The 16620-nt window shown below is 34.0% G+C and overlaps 2 protein-coding genes and 2 non-coding genes across 4 annotated transcripts; 3 read left to right on the plus strand and 1 right to left on the minus strand.

Moving 5' to 3' along the window:
- The first annotated feature begins 523 nt into the window (after nucleotides 1-523).
- On the plus strand, nucleotides 524-11242 carry LOC135664828 (DNA-directed RNA polymerase subunit beta'-like). Its single transcript, XM_065177066.1, has one exon. The coding sequence runs from the start codon at nucleotides 574-576 to the stop codon at nucleotides 1771-1773; it is 1200 nt and encodes a 399-aa protein (XP_065033138.1). The 5' UTR covers nucleotides 524-573; the 3' UTR covers nucleotides 1774-11242.
- LOC135664827 (ATP synthase subunit alpha, chloroplastic) lies at nucleotides 8764-14318 on the plus strand. Its single transcript, XM_065177064.1, has one exon. It carries the CDS (start codon nucleotides 11602-11604, stop codon nucleotides 13123-13125), a length of 1524 nt encoding a protein of 507 aa, XP_065033136.1. The 5' UTR covers nucleotides 8764-11601; the 3' UTR covers nucleotides 13126-14318.
- TRNAR-UCU (transfer RNA arginine (anticodon UCU)) lies at nucleotides 13278-13349 on the minus strand. Its single transcript has one exon. It is a non-coding gene; the product is annotated as a tRNA-Arg (tRNA).
- Nucleotides 14319-15477: 1159 nt separating the features above from the next.
- TRNAS-GCU (transfer RNA serine (anticodon GCU)) lies at nucleotides 15478-15565 on the plus strand. The gene has a single exon. It is a non-coding gene; the product is annotated as a tRNA-Ser (tRNA).
- The last annotated feature ends 1055 nt before the right edge of the window (nucleotides 15566-16620 follow it).

The raw sequence follows: 16620 nt of genomic DNA on the forward strand, positions 1-16620 counted from the left end.
CTTTGTTTGTAGGGTTTTTCGAACAAACTTTTTAAATAAGAAAGAATCCCCTTTTTGAGGTAACTACTTGAGCCGGATGAAAGGAAACCTTCACGTCCGATTTTAAAAGGGGGAATCCAATCCTACAGGAACCTATCTCGATTTTTCTTTTGCTAGGCCCATAGCGAAAAAACCTACTTTCTTACGATTACGAGGTTTATTCGAATATGAAATCCAATCTCGGAAATACAGCATACCACTTTTTTTTTACTACCCAAGGCTTCGAGACATTTCGAAATCGAGAAATCTCTACAGGAGCAGGTGCTATCAGAGAACAATTAGCCGATTCAGATTTGCGAATTATTACGGGTAATTCATTAGTAGAATGGAAGGAATTAGGGGAGGAGGGGTCCACTGGAAATGAATGGGAAGATAGAAAAATTAGAAGAAGAAAGGATTTTTTGGTTAGACGCATGGAATTAGCTAAACATTTTATTCGAACAAATGTAGAACCAGAATGGATGGTTTTTGTGCTTATTACCAGTTCTTCCTCCCGAGTTGAGACCAATCATTCAGATAGATGGGGGTAAACTAATGAGTTCGGATATTAATGAACTCTATAGACGAGTTATCTATCGGAATAATACTCTTACCGATCTATTAGCAACAAGTAGATCTACGCCAGGGGAATTAGTAATGTGTCAGGAGAAATTGGTACAAGAGGCCGTGGATACACTTCTTGATAATGGGATCCGTGGACAACCAATGAGGGATGGTCATAATAAAGTTTACAAGTCATTTTCAGATGTAATTGAAGGCAAAGAGGGAAGATTTCGTGAGACTCTGCTTGGTAAACGTGTCGATTATTCGGGACGTTCCGTCATTGTCGTGGGTCCTTCGCTTTCATTACATCAGTGTGGATTACCTCGAGAAATAGCAATAGAGCTTTTCCAAACATTTGTAATTCGTGGTCTAATCAGACAACATGTTGCTTCTAACATAGGAATTGCTAAAAGTAAAATTCGGGAAAAAGAACCCATTGTATGGGAAATACTTCAAGAAGTTATGCGGGGGCATCCTGTATTATTGAATAGAGCACCCACCCTGCACAGATTAGGCATACAGGCGTTCCAACCCTTTTTAGTGGAGGGACGCGCTATTTGTTTACATCCATTAGTTTGTAAGGGTTTCAATGCAGACTTTGATGGGGATCAAATGGCTGTTCATGTACCTTTATCTTTGGAAGCTCAAGCGGAGGCTCGTTTACTTATGTTTTCTCATATGAATCTCTTGTCTCCAGCTATTGGGGATCCTATTTCCGTACCAACTCAAGATATGCTTATCGGACTCTATTTATTAACGATCGGGAATCGTCGAGGTATTTGTGCAAATAGGTATAATCCATATAGATATAGTTGCGGAAACTACCAAAATAAAAAGGTTGACAATAAAAAAAATGACTATAGGTATACGGAAAAGAAAGAACCCTATTTTTCTAGTTCCTATGATGCACTTGGAGCTTATCAACAGAAACGAATTAGTTTAGATAGTCCTTTGTGGCTCCGATGGAGACTAGATCAACGTGTCATTGGCTCAAGAGAAGTTCCCATCGAAGTTCAATATGAATCTTTGGGTACTTATCATGAGATTTATGGGCACTATCTAATAGAAGGAAGTGTAACAAAGGAAATCCGTTGTATATACATTCGAACTACTCTTGGTCATATTTCTTTTTATCGGGAAATAGAAGAAGCCATACAGGGGTTTTGTCGAGCCTACTCATACGCTATCTAAACTAAGAAATCAGATTAGGCGATGTTCGTGCCCATGGGAATTCGGGTCTCCCCAATTTCACTGGTATCATAATTTCTGAATTTCTGCGTGAATCAAGATTGAGATTGAGGAAAGGAAGTTTTCGAATCACTAACTCAGGTCCATTGTCGAATCCTACTTAGCAGAATAAATATAAGAGGTACTGTACTTATGGCAGAACGGGCCGATCTGGTCTTTCACAATAAAGTGATAAATGGAACTGTTATGAAACGACTTATTAGCAGGTTAATAGATCATTTCGGAATGGCATATACATCACATATCTTGGATCAAGTAAAGACTTTGGGTTTCCAACAAGCCACTGCTACATCTATTTCATTAGGAATTGATGATCTTTTAACAATCCCTTCTAAGGGATGGTTAGTCCAAGACGCTGAACAACAAAGTTTTATTTTGGATAAACACCATCATTATGGGAATGTACACGCGGTAGAAAAATTACGTCAATCCATTGAGATATGGTATGCTACAAGTGAATATTTGAGACAAGAAATGAATCCTAATTTTCGGATGACTGATCCTTCTAATCCAGTATATCTAATGTCCTTTTCGGGAGCTAGGGGAAATGCATCTCAGATACACCAATTAGTAGGTATGAGAGGATTAATGTCGGATCCCCAAGGACAAATGATTGATTTACCCATTCAAAGCAATTTACGTGAAGGACTTTCTTTGACAGAATATATAATTTCCTGTTATGGAGCCCGCAAAGGAGTTGTAGATACTGCTGTACGAACATCAGATGCTGGATACCTCACACGTAGACTTGTTGAAGTAGTTCAACATATTATTGTACGTAGAACAGATTGTGGCACTATCCGAGGTATTTCCGTGAGTCCTCGAAATGGGATGACGGAAAAAATTTTTGTCCAAACACTAATTGGTCGTGTATTAGCGGACGATATATATATCGGTCTACGATGCCTTGCCACTCGAAATCAAGATATTGGGATTGGACTTGTCAATCGATTCATAACCTTTCGAGCACAACCAATATATATTCGAACCCCCTTTACTTGCAGGAGTACATCTTGGATCTGCCAATTATGTTATGGTCGGAGTCCTACTCATGGCGACCTGGTCGAATTGGGAGAAGCTGTAGGTATTATTGCGGGTCAATCAATTGGGGAACCAGGAACTCAACTAACATTAAGAACTTTTCATACCGGTGGAGTATTCACAGGCGGTACTGCCGAGCATGTACGAGCTCCTTCTAATGGAAAAATAAAATTCAATGAGGATTTGGTTCATCCCACACGTACCCGTCATGGGCATCCTGCTTTTCTATGTTCTATAGACTTGTATGTAACTATTGAGAGTCGGGATATTCTACATAATGTAAATATTCCACCAAAAAGTTTTATTTTAGTTCAAAATAATCAATATGTAGAATCAGAACAAGTGATTGCTGAGATTCGTGCTGGAACGTCCACTTTTCATTTTAAAGAGAAGGTACGAAAACATATTTATTCTGAATCAGAGGGAGAAATGCACTGGAGTACCGATGTCCACCATGCACCTGAATATACATATGGTAATGTTCATCTATTATCAAAAACGAGTCATTTATGGATATTAGCGGGAGGTCCGTGCAGATCCAGTATAGTGTCTTTTTCGCTCCACAAGGATCAAGATCAAATGAATGTTTATTCTTTTTCTGTCGAAGAAAGATATATCTCTGACCTATCAATGACTAATGGTCGAATAAGACATAAATTGTTGGATACTTCTGGTAAAAAAGATAAGAAAATTATTGACTATTCAATAAGACCTGATCAAACGATGTCTAATGGTCATTTGAATTTCATATATCCTTCTATTATCCAAGGGAATTCTTATTTCTTGGCGAAAAAGCGAAGAAATAGATTCATCATCCCATTACAATACAATCAAGAACGAGAGAAAGAACTAATACCCTGTTTTGGTATTTCGATCGAAATACCAAAACAGGGTATTTTACGTAGAAATAGTATTCTTGCTTATTTTGATGATCCACGATACAGAAGAAGCAATTCAGGAATTACTAAATATGGAACCGTAGAGGTCAATTCAATCATAAAAAAAGAGGATTTGATTGAGTATCGAGGACCAAAAGAATTTAGTCCGAAATACCAAACGAAAGTAGATCGGTTTTTTTTCATTCTCGAAGAAGTGCATATCTTACCCGGATCTTCGTTGATAATGGTCCGGAACAATAGTATCATTGGAGTAGATACACAACTCGCTTTAAATACAAGAAGTCGAGTAGGCGGATTAGTCCGAGTGGAGAGAAAAAAAAAAAATATTGAACTAAAAATATTTTCCGGAGATATTTATTTTCCTGGAGAGGCAGATAAGATATCCAGGCACAGCGGCATTTTGATACCACCGGAAACAGAAAAAAAAATTTCTAAGGAATCAAAAAAATGGAAAAATTGGATCTATGTCCAACGGATCACACCTACCAAGAAAAAGTATTTTGTTTTGGTTCGACCCGTAGTCACATATGAAATAGCTGATGGCATAAATTTAGCAACACTTTTTCCTCAAGATCTCCTGCGGGAAAAGGATAATGTCCAACTTAGAGTTGTCAATTATATCCTTCATGGAAATGGCAAGTCAATTCGAGGAATTTCTCACACAAGTATTCAATTAGTTCGGACTTGCTTAGTATTGAATTGGGATCAAGAGCAAAAAGGTTCTCCGGAAGAGGTTCACGCTTCCTTTGTTGAGGTAAGAACAAATGATCTGATTCGAGATTTCATAAGAATTGAGTTAGTCAAGTCCACTATTTCGTATACCGGAAAAAGATATGATAGGGCAAGTTCCGGATTGATTTCCGATAATGGATTAGATCGCACAAATATCAATCCTTTTTTTTACAAGGCCAGGATTCAATCACTTACCCAACATCAAGGTACTATTGGTACATTGTTAAATCGAAATAAGGAATGCCAATCTTTGATAATTTTGTCATCATCCAATTGTTTTCGAATTGGCCCATTCAATGGTTCAAAATATAACAATATGACAAAAGAATCGGATCCCATAATCCCAATTAAGGATTTGCTGGGTCCCTTAGGCACTATTGTACCTAAAATAGCAAATTTCTATTCATCTTACCATTTAATAACTTATAATCAGATCTTGTTAAAGAAATATTTGCTACTTGACAATTTTCAACAGACTTTCCAAGTACTTCAAGTACTTAAATACTGTTTAATAGATGAAAATAGGAGGATTTATAACCCCGATCCATGCAGTAACATCATTTTGAATCCATTCCATTTGAATTGGCACTTTCTCCATCACGATTATTGGGAAGAGACATCTAAAAAAATTCGTCTTGGACAATTTTTTTGTGAAAATGTATGTCTATTCAAATACGAACCACACGTAGAAAAATCTGGTCAGATCATAATTGTTCATGTTGACTCCTTAGTTATAAGATCGGCTAAGCCCTATTTGGCCACTCCAGGAGCTACTGTTCATGGCCATTATGGAGAAATCTTTTACGAAGGAGATACATTAGTTACATTTATATATGAAAAATCGAGATCTGGTGACATAACGCAAGGTCTTCCAAAAGTGGAACAAATCTTAGAAGTACGTTCTATTGATTCAATATCGATGAACCTCGAAAGGAGAGTTGAAGGTTGGAACGAAGGTATACCAAAAATTCTTGGAATCCCCTGGGGATTCTTGATTCAAGCGGAGCTAACCATAGTTCAAAGTCGTATCTCTTTGGTTAATAAAATCCAAAAGGTTTATCGATCCCAGGGGGTACAGATCCATAATAGACATATAGAGATTATTGTACGTCAAGTAACATCAAAAGTGTTGGTTTCAGAAGATGGAATGTCTAATGTTTTTTCACCTGGGGAATTAATCGGATTGTTGCGAGCGGAACGAGCGGGGCGCGCTTTGGACGAAGCGATCTCTTATCGGGCAATCCTATTGGGAATAACGAGGGCATCTTTGAATACTCAAAGTTTCATATCCGAAGCAAGTTTTCAAGAAACCGCTCGAGTTTTAGCAAAAGCTGCTCTACGAGGTCGTATTGATTGGTTGAAAGGCCTGAAAGAGAACGTTGTTCTGGGTGGGATTATACCCGTTGGTACCGGATTCAAAAAATTAGTGCACCGTTCAAGGCAAGACAAGAACATTTATTTGGAAATCAAAAGAAAGAATCTATTCGATTTGGAAATGAGAGATATTTTGTTACACCATAGAGAATTATTTTGTTCTTACGTCCCATTTCCATGAGACATCAGAACAATCGTTTACGCGATTTCATGATTCCTAAGAGCAGATTCTTTTACTTTAACTATCTTTTCACTTTTAACTATCTGTCTTTTAACTTAACTATCTGGTCCGAGTATTGATTTGGTAAAAAAAAAATAAGTAATTAAAAGACATTAATGGTTTGTACCGTGTATCAACGGTTAATTCCCGGTAGAAGGTTCCATCGGAACAATTATTTATTTCAAAGTACCTCGTCTCTTTGTTAAAAAAATAAAAAAGAAAAAACAAAAAGGAAGTGTGGGGAAAAATGACAAGAAGATATTGGAACATCAATTTGGAAGAGATGATGGAGGCCGGAGTTCATTTTGGTCATGGTACTAAGAAATGGAATCCTAGAATGGCCCCTTACATCTCTGCAAAGCGTAAAGGTATTCATATTACAAATCTCACTAGAACGGCTCGTTTTTTATCAGAAGCCTGTGATTTAGTTTTTGATGCAGCAAGTAGGGGAAAAAACTTCTTAATTGTTGGTACCAAAAATAAAGCAGCGGATTCAGTAGCATCAGCTGCAATAAGGGCCCGGTGTCATTATGTTAATAAAAAATGGCTCGGTGGTATGTTAACGAATTGGTCTACTACGGAAACGAGACTTCAAAAGTTCAGGGATTTAAGAGCAGAACAAAAGATGGGGAAACTCAACCGTCTTCCCAAAAGAGATGCCGCAATGTTGAAGAGAAAATTATCTGCCTTGCAAACATATCTCGGCGGTATCAAATATATGACGGGATTGCCTGATATTGTGATCATCGTTGATCAGCAAGAAGAATATATGGCTCTTCGAGAATGTGTAATTTTAGGGATTCCGACGATTTGTTTAATCGATACAAATTGTGACCCCGATCTCGCAGATATTTCGATCCCAGCCAATGATGACGCTATAGCTTCAATCCGATTGGTTCTTAACAAATTAGTATCCGCAATTTGTGAGGGCCGTTGTAGCTATATAAGAAATCGTTGATTATGATTAAGAATAATTAGTTAATTATTTGGGGATTTTATAGATTTATTGGATCGGTTACTATTCTTGAATTAAAAAAAAGAAAAAACAAAATGGAAATGTGGGCATATTGATAATATGTTATGATGTTATGTGATTTCTTGGTATCCTATGTAATTTCTTGATATCCTAAATATACGATTGATGAATACAATTAGTGATTCAAGTTGGTGAGTTGAGAAAGAGATGGTTGAATCAAAATAATTTATTTTTTGAAGTTCAATTTTTGTTAGAGGACCATATGAATGTTATACCATGTTCCATTAAAACACTCAAGGGGTTATACGATATATCGGGTGTAGAAGTAGGCCAACATTTCTATTGGCAAATAGGAGGTTTACAAGTCCATGCCCAAGTACTTATCACTTCTTGGGTAGTAATTGCTATCTTATTAGGTTCGGTGATCCTAGCTGTTCGGAATCCACAAACCATTCCGACCGGCGGTCAGAATTTCTTCGAATATGTCCTTGAATTTATTCGAGACTTGAGCAAAACCCAGATTGGAGAAGAATATGGTCCTTGGGTTCCCTTTATTGGAACTATGTTCCTATTTATTTTTGTTTCTAACTGGTCAGGTGCTCTTTTACCTTGGAAAATTATACAGTTACCTCATGGGGAGTTAGCTGCGCCCACGAATGATATAAATACTACTGTTGCTTTAGCTTTACTCACGTCAGTCGCATATTTTTATGCGGGTCTTAGCAAAAAAGGATTGGGTTATTTTGGGAAATACATTCAACCAACTCCAATACTTTTACCAATTAACATCCTAGAAGATTTCACAAAACCCTTATCTCTTAGTTTTCGACTTTTCGGGAATATATTGGCTGATGAATTAGTAGTTGTCGTTCTTGTTTCTTTAGTCCCTTCAGTAGTTCCTATACCTGTCATGTTTCTTGGATTATTTACAAGTGGTATTCAAGCTCTTATTTTTGCAACGTTAGCTGCGGCTTATATAGGTGAATCCATGGAGGGTCATCATTGACTAGCTTTCAAAATAGTCTTTTTATTATTATTTTTTATTATTATTATTAAGTAAGTTTATCCCAATTCATGCGTGGTTCAAGATAATCCAATTGGTTGGGGAACATAATAACGTATTACTATATGACTTAGAGTTTTAGGAGAAAAGATGGACGGTATTACAGAATTGTAAAAAAAAAAAGAAGGGTTGGGGAGGTTATACTAGATGTATGTAATGTCTATAAGCTCGGACCCCGTCTATGTTTCTAGGAATGATTCTAGAATCCGATTTAATCTAAAAAAAATGCGGGTGGTTTACGTTATGGAAGAAACAAATATATATGTCATATTAGAATGACATTAGATATTCATTAGTTATATAAGGCTATCCCTATCATCCTATATAACATCACTATATTACATAATTACATGCTATTACTTAATTACATGCTATTACTTAATTACATACTATTACTATTTTTATAATCATAACTTCTACTCTGTAATCATAATATAATCCTATACATAATATAAAATATAATCCTATACATAATATAATCCTATAATGATAATATAATATAATAATAATATTAATATAATAATAATATAATAAATATAATAATAAATAATAATAAATAAATAAATAAATATAAGTAAATAAATATAAGTAATAAAATAAGTATTAGTTAACATTAATAATTAGTTTAATAGTTAATATTAATATAAGTATTAATATTCATATGTAAAATATCTAAGTATCAATTAAGTATTAGTTAATATAATCATTTATAATTATATTATCGATAATTATTAGTATTAATTATTACTATATATTGATATTGGTACTACTACATACTTTTATATTACTACATATTGATATATTGATATTGATTTGTATTGGTATTAATTTGATTGATATTGATTGCAGCTCACACTGCATTTAGTCACACTCCATTTAGACGGATTTCAATATCAGTCCTTCTATTTTGTCTGTGATTGTGGATTGAATGAACAAAGAGATGAACTCAAGAATGGTGTAGTAAAGAACGAAGAATTAAATGAAAGAGTGGTTCGAAACAAAGAAATACAATAGTTAGAACTGTATGCATATGGATTTACAAAAACTCCATTATGGGTAAAAACGAGATAGTTGTGACGATTCAGTTCAGTAATTTAGTAATATTATCATTTCAATTCGGAGTTTTTAGTTACTTCGGACCGCTGGATCTTAATGATAAAATGAGTAATAATTCATTGGTTGATTGTATCATTAACCATTTCTTTTTTTTTGTGCGAGGAACTTACCATGAATCCACTGATTTCTGCCGCTTCCGTTATTGCTGCTGGATTGGCCGTGGGGCTTGCTTCTATTGGACCTGGAGTTGGTCAAGGTACTGCTGCAGGCCAAGCTGTAGAAGGTATTGCGAGACAACCAGAAGCAGAGGGTAAAATACGAGGTACTTTATTGCTTAGTCTAGCTTTTATGGAAGCTTTAACAATTTACGGACTGGTCGTGGCGTTAGCGCTTTTATTTGCGAATCCTTTTGTTTAATCCTAGAAATAAATAGAAAAAAGTACCTTACATACTTTTTTCTTATTTTATTAACTTTAACTTGGAATTGCCCTTTGCTTCTTCGAATTATATTTACACTTTACTTATAAATTACTTATTTGTTGAGACAATACGCCAGGAAGGGCTGATTTGAGGATGAGGAATTACCAGATTCGCTTGCTTTCTTCCTTTCTGTCCTTAGCTTAGTACAATAGAAAACTTTTTTACTTTCATTGTTCGAAGCGTTTCAACAAACGAAATAGTTATCAATTGATATGAGATCTAAGACCTAAGTAAAGTATCTTATTGGAAACTTCTTGAAAACTTAAAAAATAATAAATTTCAAACAAATGATTTAATCTATTGCCATTAAATAAAGTGGAAATGAAATTAATAAAAAGAAATCGATCAAAAAAAGGCGAGTGAAGTGATACAAAAAGAACTCTGTTCTTTGTTAGTCCTATCCATAAGAGAGGGGAGCATATGAAAAATGTAATCGATTCTTTCGTTTCCTTGGGTCACTGGCCATCCGCCGGGAGTTTCGGGTTTAATACCGATATTTTAGCAACAAATCCAATAAATCTAAGTGTAGTGCTTGGTGTATTGATTTATTTTGGAAAGGGAGTGTGTGCGAGTTGTGTATTTCAAGAATAGGTTGGATCCATCCAGCTGCACTTTATTTATGGTATTTATAGGAGAAATAGGAAAAAGGTGCACGATCTCGACGAATTACTTCTGAATAAATTAAGAAATCATATGTAAGAACCATAGCATTTCGTGACTTATTGGTAAATCCACTTTGATTCTCTATCAACCAATAATGTGAGACCATTAACATGGTTAAAGCTAAATTGTTTAAAGTCCAGGTAAAACATGGTACTCTTTCTACCACTTCTACCACTACGTTAGTAACGAAATGGTTAAAAAAAAAATAGTTGGTAATTTATTTGATTTGATATAGAACACTCATATCGATAAAAGAATTTGAACCATTTACTAGAAAAATGAGCACTTTGCTTTTTTTATCTAATGCCGAAATGACGACCTATGTATAAAAAAAGAGGAATTTTTGGACTTGAAGAAACAAATAAAAAATATAATAATTATTATTTTCATTTTTTTAAAATGAAAAATGAAATAGAATTCTAAAAATGAAAATGATAAATAAAATACAAAACAAATATAAATAAAATACAAATAAAGAAACAACTTTGCTGACAATTCTAGATTTTTGTCTGGTCTAGTCGGAAGAGTCCTCCTGATATTCTGGTCTTGTATCAGTTTTGACATCTTTGAATACAAACAGAAAAGAGAGGGTAGGCTCATTACATTAAAAAAGATATGGGAATACCCACACCATAAATAAAACATTAAAAAAGATATGGGAATACCCACACCATAAATAAAATAAATAATTGAGCGTGAGAGCCAAATGAATCGAAAGATTCATGTTTGGTTCGGGAAGAGATCATGGAAGTTTTGAAATTAATGATAAGATAATCTACTTTCATTAAATGATTTATTAGATAATCGAAAACAGAGGATTTTGAATACTATTCGAAATTCGGAAGAATTACGTAAAGGGGCCATTGAGCAGCTCGAAAGAGCCCGGGCTCGCTTACGTAAAGTGGAAATGGAAGCAGATGAGTATCGAATGAATGGATACTCTGAAATAGAACGAGAAAAACAAAATTTGATTAATGCCACTAGTAATAGTTTGGAACAATTAGAAAATTACAAAAATGAAACCCTTCAGTTTGAACAACAAAGAGCGATTAATCAGGTCCGACAACGAGTTTTCCAACAAGCCTTACAAGGAGCTCTAGGAACTCTGAATAGTTGCTTGAATAGCGAGTTACATTTCCGTACGATCCGTGCTAATATTGGCATTCTCGGGGCCATGCAAGAAATAACTGATTAGCCCTTCTTTTTTTAGTTATAGTTTAGGCATTATTTTTATCTTTTCCTTCCTAAAAAGAATAAAGAAACACTAATGGTAACCCTTCGAGCCGACGAAATTAGTAATATTATTCGTGAGCGTATTGAACAATATAGTAGAGAAATAAAGATTGTGAATACCGGTACCGTACTTCAAGTAGGCGACGGAATTGCTCGTGTTCATGGTCTTGATGAAGTAATGGCAGGTGAATTAGTAGAGTTTCAAGAGGGTACAATAGGCATTGCTCTGAATTTGGAATCAAATAATGTTGGCGTTGTATTAATGGGTGATGGTTTGATGATACAAGAGGGAAGTTCCGTAAAAGCAACAGGACGAATTGCTCAGATACCTGTGAGTGAGGGTTATTTGGGTCGTGTTATAAATGCTCTGGCTAAACCTATTGATGGGAGAGGTGAAATTTCAGCTTCTGAATCTCGGTTAATTGAATCTCCTGCCCCAGGTATTATTTCTAGACGTTCTGTATATGAGCCTCTTCAAACGGGGCTTATTGCCATTGATTCGATGATCCCTATAGGACGCGGTCAGCGAGAATTAATTATTGGGGACAGACAGACCGGCAAAACAGCCGTAGCCACAGATACGATTCTCAATCAAAAAGGTCAAAATGTAATATGTGTTTATGTAGCTATTGGTCAAAAAGCATCTTCTGTGGCTCAGGTAGTGACTACTTTCCGGGAAAAGGGGGCGATGGAATATACTATTGTGGTAGCCGAAACGGCGGATTCACCTGCTACATTACAATACCTCGCTCCTTATACGGGAGCGGCTCTGGCTGAGTTTTTTATGTATCGTGGACAACATACTTTAATAATTTATGATGATCTCTCCAAACAGGCACAAGCTTATCGCCAAATGTCTCTTCTATTAAGAAGACCTCCCGGTCGTGAAGCTTATCCAGGAGATGTTTTTTATTTGCATTCACGACTTTTGGAAAGAGCCGCTAAATCAAATTCTAGTTTAGGTGAAGGAAGTATGACCGCTTTACCGATAGTTGAGACTCAATCTGGAGACGTTTCAGCTTATATTCCTACTAATGTAATTTCCATTACAGATGGACAAATATTCTTATCTGCCGATCTATTCAATGCTGGAATCCGACCTGCTATTAATGTGGGTATTTCCGTTTCCAGAGTAGGATCCGCAGCTCAAATTAAAGCCATGAAACAAGTAGCCGGCAAATCAAAATTGGAACTAGCGCAATTCACAGAGTTAGAAGCCTTTGCACAATTCGCTTCTGATCTCGATAAAGCTACTCAGAATCAATTGGCAAGAGGTCAACGATTACGCGAGTTGCTTAAACAATCCCAATCAGACCCTCTCGCAGTGGAAGAACAGATAGCTACTATTTATACCGGAGCGAATGGATATCTTGATCCGCTAGAAATTGGACAGGTAAAGAAATTTCTCAGTCAGTTACGTAGCTACTTAAAAAACAATAAACCTAAATTTCAAGAAATTATATCTTCTACCAAGACATTCACCGAGGAAGTAGAATTTCTTTTGAAGGAAGCTATTCAAGAACAGATCGAACTGTTTTTACTTCAGGAACAAACATAAATTTCTTACTTTTATTCTATTCTTGGTATATTCTATTCTTAGTACAAGAGTAATCATTGAGAAATAGTTCTGATTCGAATGATTCAAAAAGGGTTTCTTAGTATAGCCATTTTTAAAAAGTATAGCCATTTTAAAAATAGATGGAAATAAATTGCGTCCAATAGGATTTGAACCTATACCAAAGGTTTAGAAGACCTCTGTCCTATCCATTAGACAATGGACGCTTTTCATTCCTATTTTATTTTTTTGTATTCTTACTTTCTTTTGTTCGGATAAAAAATCAAATTACACGGAAAATATTTTAGGGAATAAAAAAGAATGCATATCTAAATTGATGGTGCATGTATGTATAATACATAATAAGATGTATAATACATAACATAATAAGATGTATAATACATAATAAGAAATATGGAGCGGGTAGCGGGAATCGAACCCGCATCGTTAGCTTGGAAGGCTAGGGGTTATAGTCGACGTTGCTTGATCACTTTTAACGTCTCTAATTCAAAACCGAACGTGAAATTTTGATTTCATTCGGCTCCTTTATGGAAGATTGATGTATTCCTAGAGAAAATTAGATCCATAACATCTATGTCAGCCTTTCTGTCTGAATGTATCCCAAACTACTCGCTTACTAGATGATCCCTCTAGAGGAGAGGGATTATACCAAATCCGTCTAGTCTAGTTACTTCGTTCCCTATTTCCACTCGCAGGATCCCGAGGAAAAGAATTTGGTTTCCACCGAGCTGAAACAATATGCTGATGGTTCTAGTAAACCAAAACCACCCTTTTCTAGCTTGTTTGGCTTCAATTTCCCTTTTACAACACCAAAATTTAAGATCTAGTTACGATTGGAAATAAACTTTTGTATCTTCATCCATAGATCCTTTATTCATACTCATTCGATTGGAAGAATTGATCCAATTCAAAAAAAATTATGTTTCACGACTCCATATACATAATCCAATTTTCTTATTCAATTTCGAAAATAGAATTTCTAATTGGACTTTGGATACAAATCGTGAGAATGTATGTTCTTCCTCAAATATGCTATTGAGAGGTAAAGGATTAAACCCTTTTAAGAAATAAAGTTTTTGATCGGAGTATGCAAAAAACCGAGAGACCCCTTAACTTTTTAAGTTGTTAATAGAACGAATCACACTTTTACCACTAAACTATACCCGCTACATATACATTATTGTATATGAATGGACTATTTGTCGAACAAGGGAGTGAGACGCAATCAAGATAGCATTAAAATTATAACGTTGACACATATTTAGTCCCGCCAGCCAGGGACTTAAAAGGCGAAGAGCACAAAGCTTTTCTAAATAACATATATAAATTTAAAAAACAGTATAAAGTTATACTTATACTTTTCCTTTGCTGGATTGCTGGCATTCTCAGTCTGTCTGAAGGGGTCATTGAAGCTGGACAAAAAAAGAGGTACTGGCCCGGCCAGTACTTAACTAGGACCAGGCCGGGAGAATAAACCTTTCGTACAAAATTAAAGAAGTAAGGTTTTCTTTCTATTGGAGATACCTGTTTCGAATCTTATCTAAATGGAATTCTTGATCAAATTCGTTCTTGACTTACTCTTAACTTACTTAAATGAAACTTAAATTAAATTACGTAAATGTAAATTAACTTAAATATAAATATAATTATATAATTACTTATATAATTACATTACTTAAATTATTAAAATTAACTTAACTTAATATAAATATAATTATATAATTATAATTATATAATTACTTAATTATATAATTACTTATAATATAATATTATTATAATATAATATTATTAATTACTTAATTATATAATTACTTATAATATACAATTACTTATAAAATTACTTATAATATAATATTATAATATTTAATATTATAATATTTAAGAAATTTTTTATTACATAAAAAAAACCTTTAATTTGTTTTTTCTTTACTTTAATTGAAAATAAAATTTCAATTCCTTTAACCTTTAAATTTAGATTAGAATTTATTAATAATTTTAATTTTTAATTATTCACTTTTTATTTTTTTTTTATTTCATCTGTAATGAAATCTATTCTATAATTAGAAATTTTAATAGAATGTTTCATATTTCTAATGATAATGTTATAATTATAATGTTTAATATCTTTCTTAAATTATAATGTTTAATATCTTTCTTAATAAAAAATATTATATTAATGTCTTTCTTAAACTTAATAATTAATATCTTAAAAATTAAAAATTTTTTCTTTTTTATTATTTTCTTTTCTTTTTTTATTTAATTTCAATTTAAATTGAAATAGTTAATTTCAATTTCATTTGAAATTTTATTGAAATTTCAATTTTATTTAAATTGGGAGAGATGGCTGAGTGGACTAAAGCGGCGGATTGCTAATCCGTTGTACGAGTTATTCGTACCGAGGGTTCGAATCCCTCTCTCTCCGCCCGCTCTGATTACTTGATACTTTCGATTTCGAAGGAATTTCGATTCCTTTATTTTTTTATAGGTAAAGTGAATATATGGAATAGATAAAATAATAAGAAAAAATTAGAAAAACAAAGAAAACTCAATTTTTTTTTATTCCTCACGTCCAGGATTACGTCCCGGATCATTAGATAAGAATCCGAAGATGAAGAGAGAAACAAAGAATATCACTACTGTGTAAACAAAGAGTTTGAGAGTAAGCATTACACAATCTCCAAGATAAGATCATTTTAGAAAAAGGGAATAGATTACCTATTTTTTCTTTTTACCACATATACTATTTTGTTTGATTTGACATCATACCCCCCAAAATGGAGTTTTTTGATTTGAAAAGAAAAAGAAAGTCACTTTTACGAATTTCTTTGTAATAAGATTTTTATTCCTTCCTCACAAAAATTTTCTTGTCATATCGACAATTAGGTATTGTAGGGGACCTAGACCTAATAAACTCCTTACTCACTGAAAGGTCAGAACGAGTAAATAAACTGATCAAAATTCATCTCCGCGGTTACTCAATATACAAGAATTTCCATTTTTTAATCGAGGGTTTATAATTCTAATGTAAGACTTAGCCGATCTTATCCATTTTTATAATTTTTTTTGTCGAATAAATCATGAATGGATTTGGCAAAGTATTAAGGATTTTATCGAAAACTTACAGCAGCTTGCCAAACAAAGGCTAAGAGAAAAAAGAGAACAGGTATGACAGGCATCACATCTACGATTGGATTGAAAACGGCATAAGCTTCAGGCAATTTGGCAAAGAAAAAACTATTCGAATAAAGGACAGAATTAAGACAGATACAGATTAAGCTAAAGATATTAAACATAACAAACATTTCGTTCTTGTAGATTAGATAATTTTATTTTGATTGAGTTATTTTTATAAGGGAAAAATGAAAAAGGCAAGTCAAAAAATCCTTCTTTTTTTTTGAACTCTCCCAAATCAAAAATCCTTCCTTCCATTCTCAAATGAGAATACAAGGAATTCTACTTTCATACATTATCTTAATT

This window comes from Musa acuminata, unplaced genomic scaffold, assembly GCF_036884655.1.
Source record: "Musa acuminata AAA Group cultivar baxijiao unplaced genomic scaffold, Cavendish_Baxijiao_AAA HiC_scaffold_895, whole genome shotgun sequence".
Taxonomy (NCBI): domain Eukaryota; kingdom Viridiplantae; phylum Streptophyta; class Magnoliopsida; order Zingiberales; family Musaceae; genus Musa; species Musa acuminata.